The 23,484-nt window shown below is 46.8% G+C and overlaps 1 protein-coding gene across 5 annotated transcripts in view; it reads right to left on the reverse strand.

Annotated features, from left to right (window-relative positions):
• LOC141556266 (uncharacterized) overlaps nucleotides 1-23,484 on the reverse strand; it is a 111,725-nt gene that overhangs the window by 53,319 nt on the left and 34,922 nt on the right. The window contains exons 1-3 of one of the 5 annotated variants that reach the window (XM_074290208.1): nucleotides 17,270-18,155; nucleotides 16,587-16,701; nucleotides 12,344-12,430 (exon numbers count right to left, since the gene is read on the reverse strand). The exons of 1 other annotated variant lie outside the window; for it this stretch is intronic. In XM_074290208.1, coding sequence (XP_074146309.1) covers nucleotides 12,344-12,370 — 27 coding nt within the window. In that variant the 5' untranslated portion in view covers nucleotides 12,371-12,430; nucleotides 16,587-16,701; nucleotides 17,270-18,155. Of the gene's footprint in view, nucleotides 1-12,343; nucleotides 12,431-16,582; nucleotides 16,722-17,269; nucleotides 18,156-23,484 lie in introns of those variants that run through there. 3 more of the 5 variants (XM_074290225.1, XM_074290217.1, XM_074290234.1) reach the window with 3 other exon arrangements.

Below are 23,484 nucleotides of genomic sequence, written 5' to 3' on the forward strand. Positions count from 1 at the left end.
GAGACACCAAGAAGGGCAAGGGGAGGGGAGAAAAGCATTCTAGACAGGGAGGGGAAACCAAGGCAGAGGAGATTGGGGGGGGGGGGTATGTGCAAGGAACAGAAAACAGGCCAATCTGGATTGACCACAGGAAGCATGGAAGAGTTCCCCAAAGACAAAGCAAAAATAGGAAGGAATTGGTTTAAATGTCAAATAGAGAATTTTATATTTGATCCTAAGGAATCAAGAGGAAGCAAAGCCAAGATAGAGAAAGGCCAGGAAGTTGCCTGAGTTCTCCCCTGTTTCCCCTGAAACATGGTTAAAAATGGTTTAAATCAAACTTCTAGGTAAATTTGGCAGTGACAGAACCCACAATGAGACTGGGGGAAACCGTTTTCCAGTCCAAGAAAAACTTAAAAAGGCTACAGGAAAGACACAGTTTCACTAGGGTAAGAGTGGTGCAGCCCAGCAAGGCAGAGTCTGGGTGAGTCAGCAGGAGCCTCTTAGCCACAGCTAAGAGACCAAAGTCCTGCCACAGCAGGCAAAATGCCAGCCCCAGAATCCTTGGCACAACAGGCATGACAAAGGCAGATTATTCCAGCCCAGTGGGCAAGCTGGCACAAAAGACAGTGACCAGACCCCTGGCCCTCAGCACACAAAGTCTGGGACAGTGGCTCCTCTACCCCATGAACTCAGATCAACTTTTTTAGTTAAAACTTTTTATTTACAAAGCATATGCATGGGTAATTTTTCCAACACTGATTCTTGCATAACCATTTATTGAAAAATTTCCCTTCTCCCCACCATCTCCCTCATCTAGCAAGTAGTCCAGTACATGTTAAATATGTTGAAATACATGGTAGATCCAATATGTGTATGAATATTTATACAGTTATCTGGTTGTGGAAGAAAAATCAGATCCATAAGGAAGAAAAAGAAAAAACTGAGGGAAAAAATGCAAGCAAATAACAACAGAGAGAGTGAGAATGCTATGTTGTGTTCCAGCCTGTATTCCAATGGTTCTCTCTCTGGGTGTAGATGGCTCTCTTCATTGCCACACAAGTGGAACTGGTTTGAATCATCTCAATGTTGAAGAGACATCCATCAGAATTGATCATCATATAGTATTGTTGTTGAAGTGTATAATGACCTCCTGGTTCTACTCATTTCACTCAGCATCACTTCCTGTAAGTCTCTCCAAGCCTCTCTGTATTCCTCCTGTTGGTCATTTCTTACAGAACAATAATATTCCATAACATTCATATACCACAATTTACCCAACCATTCTTCAATTGATGGGCATCCACCCAGTTTCCAGTTTCCTGCCACTACAAAAATGGCTGCCACAAACATTTTGGCATATACAAGTCCCTTTCCTTTTTTAAAGATCTCTTTGGGATATAAGCCTAGTAGAAACACTGCTGGGTCAAAGGATATGCACAGTTTGATAACTTTTTGAGCATAGTTCCAAACTCTCCAGAATGACTGGAGCCTATCACAGTTCCACCAACAATGTATCAATGTCCCAGTTTTCCCACATCTCCTCCAAGATTCATCATTATCTTTTCCTGTCATCTTAGCTCACACAGATCAACTTTTAAAGTCACAAAGTAAGCTGGAGAATAAAGAGAGAGAGAGACAGACAGACAGACAGACATAGAAAAGCCCTCATAAAAAATTAATATGGTGATAGGAAAGATAAAAACACAAACTCAGAGGAGGACAATATCAAAATGCCTGCCTACATGCAAAACCTCAAAAAATAATGAATTGGTCTTAAGTCCAAAAAGTTCTCTTAGAAGATCTCAAAAAGGATTGTAAAAATCAAAGAAGAGAAGTAAAAGAAAAATTCGGGGAAGGGGGGGAATGAGACTCATGTGAGGGAATTGTGAGGGGAGCGAAAGTAAGCAGCTTAGAAAAAAGAAAACAAGTCCTTTAATGGTTTGGCCAAATGGAAAAGAGATATAGTAGTTCACTGAAGAAAAGTATTCCTTGGGGAAAGGGACCTGTATGTGCCAAAATGTTTGTGGCAGCTCTTTTCATAGTGGCTAGAAGCTGGAAAATGAATGGATGTCCATCAATTGGAGAATGGGGTAAATTATGGTATATGAAGGTTATGGAATATTATTGCTCTGTAAGAAATGACCAGCAGGAGGAATACAGAGAGGCCTGGAGAGACTCACAGGAACTGATGCTGAGTGAAATGAATAGAACCAGAAGATCACTGTACACTTCAACAACAATACTGTATGAGGATGTATTCTGATGGAAGTGGAAATCTTCAACATAAAGAAGATCCAACTCACTTCCAGTTGATCAATGATGGACAGAAACAACTATACCCAGACAAGGAACACTGGGAAGTGAATGTAAATTGTTAGCACTACTGTCTATCTACCCAGGTTACTTATACCTTCGGAATCTAATACTCAATGTGCAACAAGAAAATGGTATTTACACACATATATTGTATCTAGGTTATATTGTAACATATGTAAAATGTATGGGATTGCCTGTCATCAAGGAGAGGGAGGGGATAATTTGGAAAAATGAATACAAGCGATAATATTATTTTAAAAAAATTACTCATGCATATATACTGTGAAAAAAATTATAAATAAAATTTAAAAAAAGATAAAACAAAATTACATATTTTATTAATATCAAAACTTTACTCTTGATTTTCTATAGGGGTAAGCAAATTACTACTTGCAGAATAAAACTGATCCTAGCTTTTTTTGTATAGCCTGCAGAGCCAAAAATGTTTTTTGCATTTTTAAAGGTTTCTTTTTTCATGTTAAAAAAAAAAAAAAAAAAGAAAAGTATTCCTTAAAAATCAGAATGGAGCAAGTAGACATTAATGACCCTATGAGATTTCAATACTCAGTCAACAAAATCAAAAGAATGAAAAAGTAGAAGAAAATGTAAAATTCCTCATTGGAAAAACTTAATCATCTAGAAAATACATTCAGAAAAAAATTATTTGAGAATTTATTAGATTGGATCATGAAAGCCATGATCAAAAAAAAAAAAAAAAAAAAAAAGTAAGAAAAAGAAAAAGAAAAAAAGATGCACAGCATCTTTTGAGAAATTATCAAGGAAAACTGCCCTAATGTCTTGGAATCAGATGACAAAACAGTAGTTATTTCTTCCACATTGAGAATTTATTTATCTCAATTTTAATATATCATGAGTCTGTATAAGATATTAAATGGCAATTTTGAGGGAGTTTTGCCTCAGAACCTAGACAGAGGGTGCTGGTATAAATTGACTGGGTATAATAATCCATCTTAGACTATATTTAAGAAGAAGGTAATTTTAGTGGTGAGGAGGACAGGAAAAGGGAGGAGAAAGAAAAAGTATAAATAGGAAAAATAGAATGGAGGAAAATACATAGCTGGTAATCCTAACTGTGAATGTGAATGAGATGAGCTCTCCCATAAAACAGAAGTGCCTTAAAAGCCAGAATCCTCCAAATTGTCTTTTACCGAAACGCATCTGAAGCAGAGAGGCAACAGAGGAAGGCAGAAGGCTGGAGCAGAATCTATATGGCTGCAACAGAAGTATAAAAAACAAAAAGGCAACAAGAGTGATATTGGACTAGAAACAGGCTGGGAGCACTGCCAATCTGGGTGCCCTACAACATGGAGGCATCGCCCCATTAGCCAGGCTCAGAAACAGGGGACAATAGTGAGCTACTGGGGGGCAGAGAGCTCTTAGGCTCTCTCAGGAAGGCCAAGAACCCTTAGGGGAGATGGGGAGCAGAACCAAGCACTGTCAGCAGGATTCCTTTTACTGGACTAAAGGGGCTTATATCTCACCCAGGGTTCCCCACTGTCTGTGCCCCTCTACAGACTTGAAACTCTCAGTTACAACAAAGTAAGAAAATTCCTGAATGCTGTGGATGAGGTCACTTACCTTGGCAGTATACCTTCCAAGGAGACATATATAGATGATGAGAGTGATGAACCCCAGCTAGTTCAGGAAACCTCCAAAGGGAAGTAAGAGAAAAGAGTTCTTAGGCTGCCTACCAAACTAAGGTAGTTGGGTGATATGGTGGATAGAGCACTGATCCTGGGAATCAGGAAAATTAATTTTCATGAGTTCCAATCTAGCCTCAGACACTTACTAGCTGTGTAACACTGGACAAGTCACTTAATGCTGCTTGCCTCATTTTCTCCATCTGTAAAATAGATTGGAGAAGGAAATGATAAACCACTCCAGAAGCTTTACCATAATTAAACTACCAAGGTTTCCAACCTTACTCCACAGAGCACAGCTCCATGGCAGGGCTACATTGTTTGAATGCCAAATGTATGTTTCCCAAAAAGATTATTTTATGGAGAGCTCCCACAGGGCAGACACTCACAAACAAGGTCAGAAAAAGTAACCCAAGGGCACTCTCAAGGTCTCTCAAGAACTTCAGAATTGATTGTGTGCCCTGGGAGACAGTGAGGCAGGACCGTCCAGCATGGTGTGCCCTCATCAGAGACAGTGCTACGCTCTATAAGGAAAACAGAAGTGAACTACCTCAGAAGAAACACGAGGTGCACAAGGTTAAAGGAACCCCCCAAATGTTCATTGGGACTTTGGATCTGACCTGTGGAAAAGCATTCTGAACGTAGGGTGGTCCCACAATCAGCCAACTGTAACTGGACTCTGACATAGTACTGTCCTTTTTGTCCTTTCAGAAAACAAAAGACACTGACCAACCAAGCAGCCCCCATGAGATGTGCTGTACTTTGACTCTCCAATGAGGTTGGTCCTTTTCAAGCAGGAAGGTCAATAACCAGGTTCTCTTGGATAACTTTTGGGTGCTATTAATGGTTAAATTTTTTCTGTGTGACTATAAAGCAAGCTGTAACATAGGAAAACAGTTTGGACTAAACCCAAGTTGTGAAGCAGAAAAAGGTCACAAAGTTGCTGATAAACTACAGGATGATCTGTTCTGGATGGCCTGGAAAATAGATTGTCTTGTGTTAATATTATATAAACTGTAGATCAGTATCATGTAAAATTGTAAAACTGCACAGTAAAGAAAAGCTGCCAGAGTTATGTGAGCAAGGACATAAAAGTTGCATTGATTTAGAAAGCATTTTAGTGTCTTACATGGGCTACATGTACTCAGTCTACATGTACCTATTCTGGCTCCTGTTTGTGACAATCTATAAACTTTACTTGAGATAATTTCTGCCTCCTGATTTATGTAACTGAACAGTCAAGTGTATTAGACAAGAAAGAAGGAATGAGAAGTGTGGGGAGCTGAGGCAGAAGTGGAGGAGAAAGTGGAAGAGAAAGAGAGCTCGACTGGAGCCATCTGAGACTAGAAGAAAATGGGAGTGGGCACAAGTAAGGGAAATGACATATTGAGGTGAAACTAAGTCTCCTTGAATGAGTTTGTGCCAGGGCCCCCACTTCCTCTCTTAAAGGCATAAGGCAATTTGAGGAGAGCTCCTTGTCCACCATTAAAAACATTTCTCCTCAGGGGCCAGTTGGCCTAAGGTTCATGAATCATCTGCACTGACCTCGCCACAAGGCTGCTGCCCCATCTCCTTCAGCATCTCTGGCCTTCCTCTTTACTTCCAGGGATCACCCTGGGTTTGGAACCTGTAGGCCCTGTTCAGGGAAAATGATAAAGTTTAGGAATCCCTTTGAATTTAATTCTAGACCTTTGTTCTTCTGGGGAGAAATGGAATTATTTGGGAGGAAAGAAAGATGATGGGACTATGTTCTATAATGTGTCCCCAGGAAGTAGAGGATGGCTAATAGAACAAGACTGGGCTCAGAAAATGGGGCTTCCCCTGATTTCTGGCATCTATTGTAGAGGGCCACAGATGGGGGGGGACTCTGGATGAGGTATTAGACCCTTTAGCCCAGTAGAAGTGGAAGTGGGAAGGCAAGGGGTTTCCCAAGTAATTCATGGCTAGTGATAGCATAGAGACAATCATCCCAAGCTGCAAGTTGTCAGGCTGGGACTGCATAGCCCGAGGTGAACACAAGATGCAGACAGGAGGGGTCAGGATAAAAGTTTTAAAACGGGAGTTAGAAAAAGCTCAGATTACATCTTACTTCAGACACTTACTAGTTCTGAGACTTTCCCCATCCATGAGATGGAGACAATGCTAGCACCCACTCCACAGAGCTGATTGTGAATCACCTGGGATAGTACATGCAGGCCTTAGCAAGTCTTCAGGTACTGTTTTCTTTGGTCCCATGAGCTCAGCTTGCAACATGGAATGAGACTGCAAAACATTTTTTCCTCCTTCTGTTTTGGTTCTCCCCTTGGACTCAGGGACAAAGCTGGGAATGCCTCAGGCAAGGAAGTCCCCAGAGCTTCTCCCTGACTGAGGATGTGGATGTGAACTGGCAACAGATTAATTGTGGGAAGGGGAGGAGGGAGTGAGAAAGCAAGAGACTCCTAGATTTAAAAAGCCCAGGGGAGTAGGAGGCTAGCACTGCCTTTGCTAGGGAAATTAGGAAGGGGGGCAGGTTGAAGTAGGGGATAAGAGAAGAGGCCACTGGTCCTGGGGATGTTTGGGGGGAGTCAGCAGTAACTGTGGCTCAGAGACAGTCTCCAAGGAGATGCGACCTGTCAGGCTTCTCCCAGGACTGAGTTAATTCAGGAAAACCAGCACTTATTTAGTGCCTGCTGGATGCCAGGCACTGTGTTCAACACTGAGGATATAAAAATGGTAAAACCCAGATGCTGCCCTGAAGAAGCTTGGGGGATCTACATATGGTAGGTACATCAGGATACAACCTAAAAATGGGAACATACAAATGAAACAAAGAAAGTATGGGGAGTGTGAGGGGGGAAGCATTGGCCTTAAAGGGTACAGGAAAAGCTCCTTACAGAAGTGGGGGGGGGCATTGAAGCTGAACCTCAGGGACCCTCCTGAGCTGCCTCACACCTGCTTCCTGGGGATCCAGTGTGCACCTGGTCATGCCCTCAGAAGAAGCCTGTGCTTTGGCCTTTCTGGGTCTCTCAAGTACTTTGCCCAAGGCCTAGTATACAGTAAGGGTCCAATTCACTGTGATTTTGCTGATTGAACAGCCATTGGTCTAATGATAGAGAAAGCTAATGAAATGACCTGCCTATGCAATGACTGGAGATATTATAGGAAAGAGGATGGGGCAGCCTTGTGAGGAGGAATAAGGGGAGCCGATTGATTCTAGTAATCTGTTCCCCATTCATAGTGCCACCTTTGATATTACCACTCAGTGGCTAATTCTCCTTTCTGCCTGCATAGATCTTCTCACAAGCCCCCATCTGTTCTGCTACCTCCTACAGATGTTCCTGCTCACTCACCGGCACTTTGCAAAGACTCCTTCGATTTGACTCTCCAGCTCTAAATCTCTGCCCACTCCAGTTCCTCCTCTGAGTCACTGAAGTGATTTTCCTTTAGAGGAAGAACAACTGTCCCACTCCACTGCCCTCTACTTAAAATTTTAGTGCTCCCTATTTCATCTAGGATCAAATATTTGTCTTTCAATCCTTTGCACAAACCTCAACTCTACTTTAAAAGCCATCCTTGTGTGAGCCTGGGCCTGGTTTCCTCATCTGCAAAATGAGGGGACTGGACTCCAGGGCCTCCCTTCAACATCAACAATCATGGATTGTATAATAATAATATTGAGATCCAGCCAACACGAGCCCCTTCCTTCTGTGCAAAGATGAACTGAAACAAGATGATCTCAGCAAGGAAAATGGGGAAGCAAAATAACTTTCTAAGGACCATGGTGTGATTTTCTGTATTGATTAAGACAACTAGTAGACTAATATCTTTTGGGTTTTATTGTGTATTTATTTTCTTAAATATTTTCAAACTATATTTTAATCTGGATCAGCCCACTAGACTGTTCTACTTTAATGATTAAATCAATGAAGATTTTCTCAATCATGAGTTCTATAGTACTGAGGATGTGCTTTAATCAGGGGGACTACTTTCCCACATTAATTAGATTCCTAGGATTTCTCTCTGGCATGTATTCTCTGATGTCAGGAAAGACTTGAATTCTGGTTTTAGGCTTTCCCCACATTTGGTGCATCTGGAGGGTTTCTTTCCAGTGTGAATTCTCTGATGTTGAGTCAATGCTCCATAAAAAGATGCTCCCGTCATCACTGCAATTGAAAGTTTTCTCTCCAGTATGAACACGACTATGATCAGTAAAAACAGACTTAGCATGAACCCCTTCCTGTACACGCTGTACTACTGAGGTTTTAGTCCCATATGAGTGCTCCGGTGCCGAGCCAGGTGGGAGCTTGTTTGGAATGTCTTCCCACACTCACCACACTCATAGGGTCTCTCTCCAGTGTGAGTTCTCTGATGTATGATCAGTGTTGGGCGCCAAGAAAAGGCTTTGCCACAGTCATTGCATTTAAAAGGCTTCTCTCCAGTATGAATACTGGTGTGAGTGGTTAGAGCAGACTTATGAGAGAACGCCTTCCCACACACGCTGCACTGATGAGGTTTTAGTCCCGTATGAGTTATCCGGTGCTGAGTCAGGCTGGAGTTTGACTGGAATGTCTTCCCACATTCATTACACTCATAGGGCCTCTCTCCAGTGTGAGTTCTCTGATGTATGGTCAGCGTTGTGCTCCAAGGAAAGGATTTCCCACAAATATTGCACTTAAAAGGCTTCTCTCCAGTATGAATACTGGTGTGAGTGTTAAGAGCAGACTTCTGGGAGAACGCCTTCCCACACACACTGCACTGATAAGGTTTTAGTCCCATATGAGTTCTCTGGTGCCGAGTCAGGTTGGACCTTGTTTGGAATGTCTTCCCACATTCATTACACTCATAGGGTCTCTCTCCAGTGTGAGTTCTCTGATGTACAGTCAGCGCTGCGCTCCAAGGAAAGGCTTTCCCACAGTCATTGCATTTAAAAGGCTTTCCTCCGGTATGAATGTTGCAGCGTTCTCTGAGTTCAGATTTCAGGCAGACGATCTTCCACCATTCAATGCATTCATATGGTTTCTCTCCAGTGTGAATTTTGTAGTGCTCTATAAGACTTGATTTTTTCTGTAACACCTTTCCACAGTCACTGCATTTATAGGATTTGTTTTCACTCTGAATACTGGAATGTTGAGTCAGGTCTGCCTTCTGACAGGATGGCTTCTCACATGGAGACATTTCAGAGCACTCTTTGCTCAAATGAGTTCTCTGCTGTAGAGTAAGTTCATTGTTCAGGAGAAAAGAATTCCCGTTTTCATGAAACTGCTCTTCAGTAAGATTTCCTGATGTTTTAATGGGGTCCAAATCAGAATGGAAAACTTTCTGACATTTCTTTCCCTCAGAATAGTTCTTCTGTGAACAGATTTGAGTGCGCTGTCTTTGGTCCGACTCCATGGTGAAGCTCCTTCTCTGATTCTCACTGTTATGGAGATCCATTACTACAAATAGTCCTTGTTGTGGAACAAGGACTGGCTTTGGGCTGAAGGTTTCACTGTATTTATAGGATTCAGAGGCTCTGACTTCAACAACAATTTCTGTTTGCATTTCTTTTCCTTGTCTAGAAAGTTCCCCCTCATTGTTCTGCTCTTTCTTGAACCTGCCATAATACTCCCAGGCTTTTGTCACCTCAGAGGTACAAGGGTCATCCCACAAGGATGTCATTTGGGAAAAGTCTTTCATAGAAACACTTAATTTTGCAGGTAACTCCTTGGTCTGAGGCCAAGTGCCGCCATCTGAAAGAAAGGTAAAGCAGAGGGGCAGCTAAGTATTACAGTGGATAGAGCATTAGCCCTGAAGTCAGGAGGACCTGAGTTCAAAACTGGTCTCAGACACTTAACACTTCCTAGCTGTGTGATCCTGGGCAAGTCACTTCACTCCAATTGCCTCAGCAAAAAAAAAAAAAAAAAAAATTGTTAAGAAAGAAAAGCAGAAATGCTTTTTCAGTGGCAAAGAAAGCTTTCTGGTACACTTCACTTTCCCAATATTCCATTTGTTATAAGCACTTTTAAGTATTTTTCCACTTGAATTCAAATCAATCCTGATAATTTATGCAATTTCTTTGAATTCACCAGGCCTATTCTTTCATAAAACCCAACAATATTATATTAGGTGAATATGCAAAAACTGATGCAGAAAATGTCAAATTAATGAAAGCAGGAACTGTTGGTTCCCTTATACCAACAGGAACAAAAGAGCTTAATTTGTTGTTTTTTTTACGAAAATTCTCACCTGAGAATCACACCTTGGGGAATCCTGAGAGTGTGACCATTTGATCCAAGAGGAAGTTTTATATCACTCTTCCACTGCAGAGTTCCCCTTGGCTTTCCAAAAAGCTAAAAGCAATTCAAAGTTCCACCCACAGAACAGCAGTACTGCTCATTCAGAAAGCACTGGCAGGACAATCATTTCCACCTGTCCCTACCAAGTGAATTTGGTATAAAAAGGCAAGATGGTCCAAACTAGAGGAGTGGAGGAAAATTACCTCCAAGATCTATGAGAGGGAGAAGGTTCAGGACCAAAAAGGTCACAGCCAGGATCACAGGGTGCCCACTTTCAGGGGTTCTCAGACTGTGTCACATACTCTGGCTCACTCACCTAAGCAGCAAGCTCTTGAGACACTGTCCAGTGGAATCCCATGTGCTCTCCCTGACTCCAGCTGAGAGATCATGTCCCCATCGGACTCCACAAGACCTAGTCATGAGAAAGTGATGGAAAGGAAGGGTCACCTCCCAGCCCAATCTCCACAGACCCCTAGGAGCAAGCTTGAAAGACTAGGGAGGCTGTGGAGGAGCATCCAGAGACATCTGAAGGGGGAGCTGGTTTGTTTGTTGGAAAGATGCAGAAATGGGACACATCAGGGAATTGGGTTCAGAAAGACAAAGAATTCATTTGGCCCATTCCATTCTGAGGCTCTCATGATTCAAGTCCTTGCCCTGGGACTTTAACAAGTCTCTCTGGCAAGAAGGAACAGAGCTGGGGCTGGGGTGGGGATCACTCCAGGGAGAAATTAGTTTCCAGACACACAAACAAGAATCCTTCATCCAGGACCAGGGAGAACATGGGCAGCCTGGCTTTGGCCCCTCTGAAATGAGCAAGGGCTGGGGTTTCTTGAGAAGCCCTTCATGAGCACATCCTGGGCCCCAGAGCAGCCCTTCTTACCCAGGCAGACCAGGTTCCTGTAGTTCTCCAGCATCACGTCCCAGTAAAGCTGCTTCTGGGAGGGGTCCAGGAGGCGCCACTCCTCCCGGGTGAAGTCCACAGCCACATCCTGGAACGTCACCGATCCCTGAAACAAATACATTTGTGCCCGGTCAAGGAGGGGGAAGGGAGAGGAAGGGCTCATTCTCGCTCCATCCTAGTTTCAGAGAACATGTTCAAAGCAATTTTTTTCTATCTTCTTTGGTTGTTATTTTTTTTTTAAATTTTTATGATACATTATTTTCTAGGTACAAGTAAAGATGGTTTTCCAAATTCATTTTTGTAAGGTTTTGAGGGCCAAGTTGTTTCTCCCTCTCCACTTCTCAAAACAATAAGCAATTCCACATATATATCAAATATATATATAAGATTGAACATATATCATCACTGAGTCATGTTGGGGGAAAACAACAGGAAAAAAAAGTGAAAATATTCCCTTGTTTTGCTCCTCATTGAGGCTTCAGAGCTTTTTCTCTGGATAGGAAGGACATTTTCCAGCCCAAGTCCATTGGAACTGCCTTGGATCAGCACATGGCTGAGAAGAACTAAGTCTGGCCCAGCTGATCACTGCACATTCTGAAAGCAAAGCCTTTAGGAGCCTCAGGCTGGGCCAGAGCCTGGATCAAGTAACCAGAGAATCCTCTTTTCAAGTCAATAAACACTCAGAAAGGTCTCCCTGGGCCAAGCTCGGGGCTAATTCCTAGGGATACAAAAAAGGGCAAAAACTGTCCCTGACTCAGGGAGCTCCCAGTGCAGTGGGGAGACAACAAGGCCCAGAACAGCCCTGAGTGGGGATGGGAGGCCCTGAGCAGCTGAGGGGCAGGAGGGGAGCTGGGAAAGGCAGGGCTTGAGCTGAACCTGGAACAATAAGCCAGAGACTTTCAGCAGGGAGAAAAGCATTCCAGCCAGGGAGGGGAAACCAAGGCAGAGGAGATGGGGTGATGTGCAGGGAACAGAAACCAGGCCCGTCTGGGTGGCCCACAGGAAGCATGGAGGGGTGACACCGTAACATATGGTGAAGGGCCGAATCAAAGCCATGAATACAAAAGGCGGATTTTGTCTGAGATCCTGGCACACAGGAAGGGCTCAAACCCCTGGGACCCGGTGACTGAAAGTTCTCAGGTGCTCTGAGGCGGGAGAGCTTTGGAGAAAGGGCCTGTCTGCCCTCCAGGACCTGGGACACCTGCCAGGAAGGGGACGGTGCTACTCACCTGGGGGGGCCTAATGGCGAGAAACATAGGGGCCAGGATGGCCGGCCTCTCTCCTGCACCCGGTCTGTGAGATCTCTGAAGGATGAACTAGAAAGGAACAAGGAGCCATGAAAAAGGTTGGCTTTGCTCCTGCCAGCTCTCAAATCTTCCTCTCCTTTGGAACAGGACTCAGGGGAGAGGGTAGTGTGAAGAAGAATAAGCAAAGAGCAATGTGGGAACCCCAGATCATCCATGTCAGACAGAGGGTTTTGGGTAGTGGAAGAGGAAAGAGGAGAAAGAGTGTGTAGCTCAGAATAGTGAGTGGTCCCCATTTAACAAAAAGCTGGAGAGATCCCTAGGGGCAAAGTAAAAGTTTATTGTATGTTCTAGAGAGAAGTGAGTGTCCCTCACTTACAGCAATCAGAGGCAGGCACCTTTTCGGACAGATATGACACTTTAAATAGTCCCTAATACACATATCCCTCCCGCCACTGACCATCATCCTCACTGGGTTCTAAACTGTCCAAGAAATTGAACTTGCCAATAAGTGCATAGCTGCCCATGTCTGACTGAAATAGGGAGAAAATGAAGTCATGGGAGGAGAGCAGGAAGGGTCTTGCACAGGCCCTTGAGTCAATGTCCCAAGTGATTCAGGCCTACTCCAACCGAAGGCCATGAAGACTTACTCAGTTTTCATACTAGTTGAGGCCTTCTCTTGTGCCTTCTGGGTAAAACCTGGAGAGGGCGGCCTCGGGGAAGTGCAGGGACCAGGGCCAGGACTGGAGTCATCTCCAGGCTCCAGCTCCCTCGGCTCCTCATCTGCTCATCACTTCCCGTTGCCTCAGAAGAGTTTCCCATCTGCCCTCCCTTCACGTGAGGCTGCTCCCCCTGCTGGCAGCCAGAGGTTTCCAGCGCCTCTCTGACCGAGGTGCGGGGCCAGCTCTTCACCCTCACTATTTGCAAACCTCCTTGTCCCCCAAGCTCCCAAATATGTGCTCCGCCCCCGGCATGTTTCCTAGTGGGGAATATATTCCCACTCGGTCCCTCCATAACTCGTTTGATGGAAGGCTACAATGCACAAGTTGGAGCTGCCCAGCGGGCGGGCAGGGGGCCTGCCTGTGGCCACAGGGCAAGTTTTGTCTCCCTCCACAACAGCAAATCCGCTTTCCTTTTCCCATCCACCTCCCCAGAAGGGCCATCTGTAAACCAATTTACTCCCGGGTGTTGGGGATTCCTGGAAATCCTCTCTTGCTTTTGTTTGAAAACCAATTAACTCGGGGGCAGCTAGGTGGCGCAGTGGATAGCGCACCAGCCTTGAATTCAGGAGGACCCGAGTTCAAATCTGATCTCAGACACTTAACACTTCCTAGCTGTGTGACTCTGGGCAAGTCACTTTACCCCAGCCTCAAAAAAAAAAAAAAAAAAAAGAAAACCAATTAACTCTAAGCAAACATCTCTGGGGGATGGTTCTGCTCCAGGGGGCAAAAAGGAGGCAGGATTAAGGAGAGCCGCTGGCTCCTCTGCCCCTCTCATGTGAGCAAGAACTCCCTGAGCCAGCCCTCCCTCAGCACTGACAAACGGCGGGAAGGTTTTCCAAGGGGGAGAAAGGAACAGAGGCCTCAAGGCCTCAAACTCCTGCTCTCGCTCTTGGTCCCCCAGGCTAGAACTGGGACTTTCCTCCAGCAGGTGCTTACTCAAGGCTTTACTGATGGCAGCATAAGAAGCCCCCCGTGCCCCACCATACCCTGCTAACCCCAGACATCTGCCGAGCCCCTTCTTTGGCCTGGCTTTGGCCATATTCCCTCCAGTCTGGCAGGGCCAATCCCTTGCCGCCTTCACTAATCAAGTGCCTAAATATCTCACCTCCCTCTCCACAGAGGGCACTTTCTCCTTGGAGGCCCCACACCCCAATCCTCCCAGGAAATGTCACAGAGCCACGCTACAAGTCCTGGTGGGTTCCCTCGTCTCCCCCACCACTAGCAGGTCATCTCCATGCTGTAACTCCCAAGTTCCCATGGAATCCCAAGGATTCCACACACAAGTTCCGGGACTCGGTGCAGCCTTGGGGCAGGAGGCACCTCCTCATGTGCGGCTTCCTTCCAGTCTCTGGATCTTCCCACTGGAAAGCAGAGAGATTTCTACTACTCTCCTCTAAAGGGCAGCTCCAGAATGCATCCTTCAGATCCCACACACTGAACCACGTAGCAGAACTAGAACCCGGCCCAGGATGGCACATGGGTCCGGAACCGGGGGGTGGGAAGCTAACGGGATTCTGTTCATCTCCCTTAGATCCGGAACTAAGCCGTCTCCCATCCTTCTCCTAGGCAGGAAGTATGGGTGTGCTGAAGGCTGAAATACCGGGTTCCATTAATCCATTTCTCAATGAGCCTCGAATCACAGGCTGCAAACCTCTCCTCCTCCTAGTGAAATTGGGCTTTCTTTCACTCTTACCACCTCCCAGAGGTCCTTCATTTTCATCTGGACTCTGTCTGCTCTGCCTGGATTGTCAGGTCCCGCCCAAACCTCAGGCTTTATCCCAGCCTGCCCTTCCTTCATTAGGGCCATTCCACTGGGGTCTATGCTGGGCCAGGGTGGAATCAACACAATTTCTAGCTGAGTTATTAAATGTCTCCCAGCCAGTTTACTCCGGCTTCTGGGAGGAGCAGAAATCTGCCCCATGTCTCCCTTTCCCCCTTTAACCTAAATTTCCTCCTTTAACCCAGAAATCACCAGGGTCTCCTTAGATGATTTAACCCCCTCAGGCAAACAGGTCACTGAAGATCTGGATGCCCCCATGTCTACTAAGAGCCTCCTGGGGGCTCCCGCCCTTACATTTACCAAGGGTTCCAGTGGGGGTCTTTCAAGAACCCCTGACTCCCCAAATCTTCCTCAAGCTTAACAAGGGAACATCTGCTGTTCCAGCCTCTGCTGGGGGCAGCCTTTTTGTATATAGCCTCCTTTTTAACATCCCCAACATCTCAAAGGCTTTCTACTGTGAGGAACAGCAAGCCTCCGGTTCCTTCCTCAATATCTCAGCCTCCTTTCCTTGGGGCTCCGTCCCGTGGGGTTTTTCTGCATCCTTTGCAATTCTCTGTACTGTCTGGACTCAGATTTTGGCTTCTTGCTTTTGTTTCTCATCATCCCTCCAAGCATGCACCTTGAGAGCCTCCTCCAATAGACAGGAAAGGCTCTTATTATCCCATACTGTGATCCCATTTCAGATCTACTAAAGGGCATTTCTGTGAGCTGGGACTGCTCCTGCCCCTGAAGGGTGTCTGTGGTGAGGCGAAAGTCTCTTTAAGGAATACAATTTAGGACTTGGGGTTTGGGGCTCTGGAAGACGGTAACTTTGGATAGCCCTTTCCCCTTGCTCTTATTTGTTCCTCAGGGAAGAAAATGGCCCTTTGTGGGGCCTGGGTGGGGTTGACTGAAGGAAGTCCCCCTGTGCCCTCAGGGCCCCTGGAGGGGCTGCTGGAATGAAGTCCTCCCCTTCCCTTTCAGGTCTGGAGGCCTTCCCCAGGAAGGAGGAGCCAGAGGCAACAATGGGTCCCATGGCTAGTCCCCTCCTCTACCCCACTCTCACTTTGATTCTTACTGGACTTTCTGGGACGGAGAGCCACAGGCCCGCATGGGCCGGCACGGGCCGCCGATGAACAGATTCTTCACTATTCACAAATTTAATTTTGGGCCCGCCCCGTCTTCAAGGCAGCCACACTTAGGCCAAAGAGAGCCAACACTGCTGCTAGTCCAGACAGAAGGACAATACCTTAGTAGTCTTTTCTTGCTTTTTCCTTTATATTCTGGCACTTTGTTCCAACTACTTGTCTCCCAAGGGACTTTCTACTGGTATTTTCTAATCTTTTTTTTTTCCTTCACTTTTCTCTGGGAGGGATGGCTAGAACCCATTGAATTTGGATGGAATCTAAATTCCAAAACGCCCAAACAAGGCAGTTGTAGCCATTTTTCCTCAGTCACCCGGGAAGGCTGAAGCCGTCCTGCCCAGAGCACCCCTCCAGAGTCTGTAACTCTACTCAAGGGGGCTCACAGGGGGTTTACCTCTGGTTACTGCACAGAAGATTTCTTGATTTGTCCTCACACAGAGCCAGTCAGAATTTATACCACGGAGTTTCTCCCTTTTGCTTTGCCCTGAGTTTCTCCACTGGGGGGTGGGGGTGGGGGGGCCTTTACCCCAGGATGTGTTGGTAGGCTCCCTAAATGAGTTCTGGGCCCCGTCCCACTGGCACCCAAGAGTTCACTTACTCACCAAGTCGTGTGATCCGGACTAGCCCCCAACACTGAGTGGCTCAGAAGGGTGAGTGGTCCCCATTTAACAAAAAGCTGGAGAGATCCTGAGGAGCAGAGCAATTTGGCTGTGGGTTCTAGAGAGAAGCGGGCGTTCCTCCAGGGGAGAAAGCAAAGAGACAGAGGGCGCAGCTTTGGGGGCAGGCTTGGCACTTTAAATAATCCCTAACACAACCGCCCCTCCCCCACTGACCATCATCCTCACGGGCTGAGGGCCTCACATTCTAAACTAGCCAAGAAACGGAAGCTGCCAATAAGGGCCCCGCGGCCTCCGGGAGGAGGGAGGAAAGGAAGTCAGAGAGGGGAGCGGGGATGGGACTCAGGTAGGCCCTGGAGTCAATGTGCAAGGACCTTCAGGCCTGCTCCAATCCAAGGCCATGAAGCCTTGCTGGATTTCCACAACGGTCGAGATCTCCCCTCATCTCGGTCCAGAGGAAATGGGACAAAGCGCGAGTGGGGAAATGAAGGGGTAAAAAAAGAGGGGAAAAGGGAAGGGAGAAAGAAAGGGGAGCCGAAAGGAAGGAGGGGAGGGGCGATCCCCGCACGTTCGGGGAGTCTTTGCCCCATTTCACACACACACAACTGAGGCAAGGAGAGGCAGGAGAAGCCAGGGAGGGACGGGGGCGGGGGTCCAAGACGCCTCACCTGGTTCTGTACGCAAAATCAGCGCGGCCCTAGAAACGGGAAAGCGATTTCAGTGGCCTCTGGATCGTTTCTATTCGATCTAGAAACAACTTCCGCGTCAGCACTGTCACTCACTGGGCTGGGCGAGCCCCCATTGGCTAGGGGCCGGAGGCGGGACGTTCTCAGACCACGCCGCTTCTCGGTGGGCTGCAGTTGTGGGAGGGGGGGGATTGGCTTTTTTCACACACATACTCTCCTTCCCTCCGCGCCTGGAACTTTGAGCCAATCAGAGACGCCGCCGCTGACAGTGTCCCGCCCTCAGGCTCCCCTCTGGCGCCCCCCACCCCCATTTATTCCTAGCAGTTTTTCTGGGAAGTCTAGCTCGCGGGGTTTCCTTCAGTGATTCTCTGGGTGGCCCGAGCCTCAATCACGTGGAGGGAGTGGAGAAGGGAGGGGCGGGGAAGTCTGACCCCCCAGGAGCGAGGGGGCGGAGCCGCAGGGCCACGCGCCCAGTAATTCTCTGTAACCTGCAGGTAAGAGATACAAATGTAGCTTCAGGAGCACAGACACGTAATAACCCCGGGACATGTAGCAAAGCCAGGGACACAAAATAGCGCCGTGGATACATAGTAGCCCATTGATCCAGTGGCACCTGATACATAGTAACCCGTGCTAGCGAATAGCCCCATTGGGAAGCAACCACTCCACTGACTCTCAGTATATTAGGGGGTCTGTGGTTCAGTCCCTAAGGCTCCCGCCCGGACGGGATCTCGCACTCTCTGAAGCGCGGCCCTGTTCCGCTTAACGCGCCGGTGCTCGCGGACAGCCATCAATGTCCCAGCCCCGCCGAGGCGGATTCATCGGGTCAGGGGTCAGCGGCGGATAGAAAGGGACGCGGGTGCAAGACCGAGCTGAGCCCGGCTCCCCTCCCCCCCACTTCCCAACCCTCCTCTCCAGGAAACCCCTCCCCCTCCTCTCCGGCGCCGCTCCAGTCTCCGGACTGCAGGTTCCGCCTCTCCCCTCCCCAGCAAACCGGGGCCTCCGGCTTTCCCATCCCAACCCTCCCAGCGCGTCTCAAACCAGCATCATCTTGTAGTCACAGCGCCCCCCGCGGTGGGAGGGAGGACACGCAGGTCCTGCCGCTCTCCCCACCCCCCCGCCGCCTCCTCCCTCCCTCGGTAGTTCGGGGCCGCGGCAGCCTCGGCTCTCGACGTCAGAGAAAGCGGCCCTGACCCGGGGGAGAGGGAACGTTCCCGAAGCGCGGTGGGGTCAGGGAGGGACGGGGGCCGCGGGGCGCACTGGAGAGCGGGGTGACCCGCCAGGGCCGGGCTTGAAGGAGACGCCGGCGCGGCCGCGGGAGGGAGGGCTCCGGGGACACCGAGGCGGGAGCGCGGAGGAGGAGTCCCCGCCGATCCCGAGCGTCCGAGAAAGCCCGCCCGCGATGCCGGGGTCCCGCCCGAGCCCTGCCCCCGCTCGGGAAGAGGGCGCCCCCAGGTTCTCGGGGAGCGCGGCCCGTCCCGGCGCCCCCGGAGCCTTCGGAAGAAGAGTTTCCCCGAGAGCGGGAGCGGCTCCCGACGGCGGTTTGGTCTCCTTAAAGGGGCAGGAAACGGCGCCCAGAGCGTCCGGGGGAGAAGCGGGGCGCGCGGCGTATGTAGGAATGTATAGGTTCTTTCCGTTTTTTAGCGTTTTAAATCAGTTTAAGAGGCAGACTAACTAGCAGCGCAGGAAGGGAATGCCGGTTTATAACTCTCTGGCCAAATTGCTTATGGCTGGATCAGTGAACTATTCCACCTGCAGTCTGTTAGTGGCCGCATTTTCCTACATCCCAGAATATTTGTTTCCTTTTTAAAAAGTTTAATAGTTTGTTCTCCCCCAATTGCAAATAAAAACAATTTTAACCTTGTTTATTTGAGTTTCAAATTATGTACCCCGTGTCTTCCCTCCCCTCGCCTCCCCTCCCCCATTCCTTTGAGGAGGCAAGTAATTTGATAGAGGTTTTATACGTGCACAGCAGATTTCCCTGTTAGTCACTTTGTGAAAGAAAAGAGCCAAGAAAAAAGAAATCATTCTCTGTGGATGAATGGCCTTTTTCATGATGAGTCTTGGATCATTCGCTATTGACCATCATGCTCTGTTGTACTGGTTCATTTCACGTCCTTTTCGAGCAGGAAGGACAATAACCAGGGTCTCTCGGATACCTTTTGGGTGCTTAGACAAGAAAGAAGGAATGGATAGTGTGGGGAGCTGGGGCAGAAGTGGAGGAGAAAGTGGAAGAGAAAGAGAGCTCGACTGAGACTAGAAGAAAAGGGAAGTGGGCACAAGGGAAACGACATATTGAGGTGAAACTAAGTCTCCTTGAATGAGTTTGTGCCAGAGGCCCCCACTTCCTCTCTTAAAGGCATAAGGCAATTTGAGGAGAGCTCCTTGTCCACCATTAAAAACATTTCTCCTCAGGGGCCAGTTGGCCTAAGGTTCATGAATCATCTGCACTGACCTCGCCACAAGGCTGCTGCCCCATCTCCTTCAGCATCTGTGGCCTTCCTCTTTACTTCCAGGGATCACCCTGGGTTTGGAACCTGTAGGCCCTGTTCAGAGAAAATGATAACGTACTAACAATAGGAATCCCCTTGAGTTTGATCCTAGACCTCTGTTCTTCTGGGGGAAATAGAATTTTTTGGGAGGAAAGAAGGGTGGTGGGACTCTGTTCTATGATGTGTCCCCAGGAAGTGGGGGATGGCTTATAGAACAGGACTGGGCTCAACAAATGGGGCTTCCCCTGATTTCCAGTATCTATTGTAGAGGGCCACAGATTGTTAGGATTACTAGGTGAGAACTCAGGTTGTCTGGACAATGACAAGGTGAGAATAGTAAAAAGCTGTACAGCTTGCCTTCCTTTCCACGCTCCTACACTCCCTCCAGGGGTTTGAGACCCAATGAAATCTGGCAAATGGATGTGACCCATTATAAATCTTTTGGTCGTCTATCTTTTATTCATGTCGTGGTAGACACCTTTTCAGGATTCACATTTGCAATGCCAGCAGCAAAAGAGACAGCCCGAGTGGTCACTGAATTTCTTATACAAGCATTTGCAATTATGGGTGTGCCACAAGCAATAAAAACAGACAATGGACCTGCATATACGTCCAAACATTTTACACACTTTTGTGCACAGTATAAGATTTTACATACCACAGGCATACCCTTTAATCCTCAAGGGCAGGCAATAGTAGAGAGAAGAAACAGATATTAAGACACTCCTCCAAAAACAAAAGGGGGAGCCACAGGTAGCCCTAGGGAACTTCTAAATTTAGTTCTCTATACCATTAATTTTCTAATTTTTGACAAAGATGCACTGGCTCCAGCAGACAGGTTTTATAACCCACCAGAAGGGCAGTGTCCAGTGCGAGCAGCTCCACTGTCCTTAGATAATCGCCAGGTGATGTGGAGAGATCCAGAAAGTGGTGAATGGAAGGGACCAGATAGGTTAACTGCCTGGGGAAGAGGGTTTGCTTGTATTTCTTCAGCAGGAGAAGGAATCAGATGGGTGCCAAGGAGACGTATTTGCCTTGTCCATCAGAGAGAGACAGAAAAAGAGAAAGACCTCAAAACAAAGGAGAAAATCTAAGAAACATCTGGCACTGAAAGAGCATGGCTAAGAAGACTGTTAAAGAACTTTAAAAACCAGCAGGAATCATTGGACTTCCTAACACAAGATGAGACTAATGGACATTTATAAATTTTCAATTTATGATTATTTGATCATGTTGTTTGTTATATACTTCTAGCATGTATTATGTTATGTTACTATGTGCTTATGTAATTTATGTAATTATGTGTAATACCTCCCATATTGATGGATTTATGTTTCAAGGTCATGACTATCCTATGTTCTAAATCAAAAGAAAGGGGGAGATGTTAGGATTACTAGGTGAGAACTCAGGTTGTCTGGACAGTGACAAGGTGAGAATTCAGGTTGTCTGGACAATTACAAGGTGAGAACTCAGGTTGACTTGACAGTTCTCTGGCTCAGACCTTTGGTTTAGGCCTTTAAAGAGAGTTTACACCTTAGGAATTCTAAGAGGAGCAAGTTCATTGGTTGGAGTACTTCTTCCCAGAAGCCCTTGCATTATCCCACGCCCATTCTCTGGGAGGATAAAAGAGAGAGAAGTCTCTGCTCTACATCAGGCTTGACGCGGCTCTCTGCAGGAAGGGAAGTCACTTCTCTGGACGACAGTTAATGGCAACTGTCTGGAGACAACGGTTCTCTACAGGAAGAAGAATCTGCCTGAGAAATTTGTGTTGACACAGCAGATCTCCTCCCAGAGAGCGATCAGCAGCTTCTGGAGACAACAGCACATTACAACAGATAATGGGGAACCCTGGGTGAGGTATAAGACTCTTTAGTCCAGTAAAAGAAATCCTGCCGACAGTGTCTGGGTCAGCTCCTCAACTCCTTTAAGGGTTCTCGGCCTTCCTGAGAAGTAAAGGGGACTGTAACAACCTGTGTTGTAATTAGAGTGACACCAAGTGGCAAAGAGACATCTACACACAACAGAAAGTTGTTTATGTGGTCCTGCATGTGCAGTGTGATATACTTGTATTAGGGTATATAAGGCCTAAAGAGAATTTCGTATAAACGATTCCATGTTTGACCATCTGCCAGAGTCCCACCTTTTCACTCCTCTTCTAAGATCAAGGATTCAGGTGGTCCCAAGATCCTCTGGAGAGCTAGTTCAGGCATTGCAATCTACAAGTGGAGTTTAGAAGAGAATCTCCGCGTTAAGATAAAGGATGGGAGATATGACCTCAAATTCAACACCATCAAACTGAAAGTCTCATGTTCTGTAAAAGAAATATCTTTCCAATGTGAACCAGTTACAAAAGAATAAGGAATCTCTGACCATAACTGTTCAACCTTCAGTGCACCCCACACCATTGGGTTGGGGCTCAAATGAGATCACATAAAGGGTTCTAGGCACAATATAGAATCAAGTACAGGCTGATTCCAAATCAATCTCCAGTGCTCTTCCTCCTGTATTCCCCTTCATTCCAGGAAGGCTAATGGGGAAGAGTGTTATGGAGGATGGCCAACATGTTAAGGAGCTATAGAATATAGATCCACTAATTGAAGGAACTGAACATATCCAGGCCCAAAAAAATTTTTTTAGGTTCTTGAGGCATAAGATGTCTCCAAGTGTTTGAAGATTGATCCTGGAAAGGTAGAAGAGGAAAAAATGATGAAGGAGGTGAAGGTGTCAATATGACAGGAAGAAAATCTCCCAACAATTAGAGCTGATCTAAAATGAAATGAAGTGAGTTAAATTGGAGGTGAAGAGATATCCCTCACTGAGCCTTTAAGTGGAAGTTGACATTGTATAGGGATTCCCTTTCAAGTACAGATTAGATGGGATGCCTTTTGAAGTTTCTTATAATCTTATATTTTCTAATCCAATATCAGTTACTTCTCAAGAACAGTCACTTGGGCCATGTTGGGCTGCTGGGGCCAGGGAAACTGCAGGTCTATGGAAGAGTCCTCATGAAGGGGGATTTCTGCCTGTAAAAGGGCTGGATCTCATGAGCTTGCCGTGCCCTTGCCATCTCTGGTATTCCCTTATGCATCTCTAATACTCTGTTATTGGGATGGGGCAGTGGAAGTGGGAAGGCAAGGGGATTCCCAAGTAATTCATGGCCAGTGATAGCACAGAGAGAATCATCCTGAGCTGCAAGTTGTCAGGGTGGGACTGCATAGCCCAAGGTGAACACAAGATGCAGACAGGAGGGGTCAGGATAAAAGTTTTAAAACGGGAGTTAGAAAAAGCTCAGATTACATCTTACTTCAGACACTTACTAGTTCTGAGACTTTCCCCATCCATGAGATGGAGACAATGCTAGCACCCACTCCACAGAGCTGATGTGTAGAACACCTGGGATAATACATGCAGCTCTTTGCAAGCCTTCAAGGACTGCAGAAATGTTCCAAGTGTGAGAACATCAAGGACACAAGTATTCTAGGCCATGGGCCTAATATCAACTTGCCACTTCACAATCACTCCTGTCTGAAGCCCAGAATTATGATGGAAAGAAAATGGATTTGGGCCAATATAACAACCTGTGTCAGCCCAAGTCCCTGCTGTCCACTGCTGATGATTCGGGGATATACATGTTCCCCCAGATCAGGAGGAAAAACATTCAAGCAGGTAAAATGAGCTTTTTAAGAAACTCCAGATTCCTTTGGT

The sequence above is a fragment of the Sminthopsis crassicaudata genome, chromosome 1, assembly GCF_048593235.1.
Source record: "Sminthopsis crassicaudata isolate SCR6 chromosome 1, ASM4859323v1, whole genome shotgun sequence".
Lineage (NCBI taxonomy): Eukaryota > Metazoa > Chordata > Mammalia > Dasyuromorphia > Dasyuridae > Sminthopsis > Sminthopsis crassicaudata.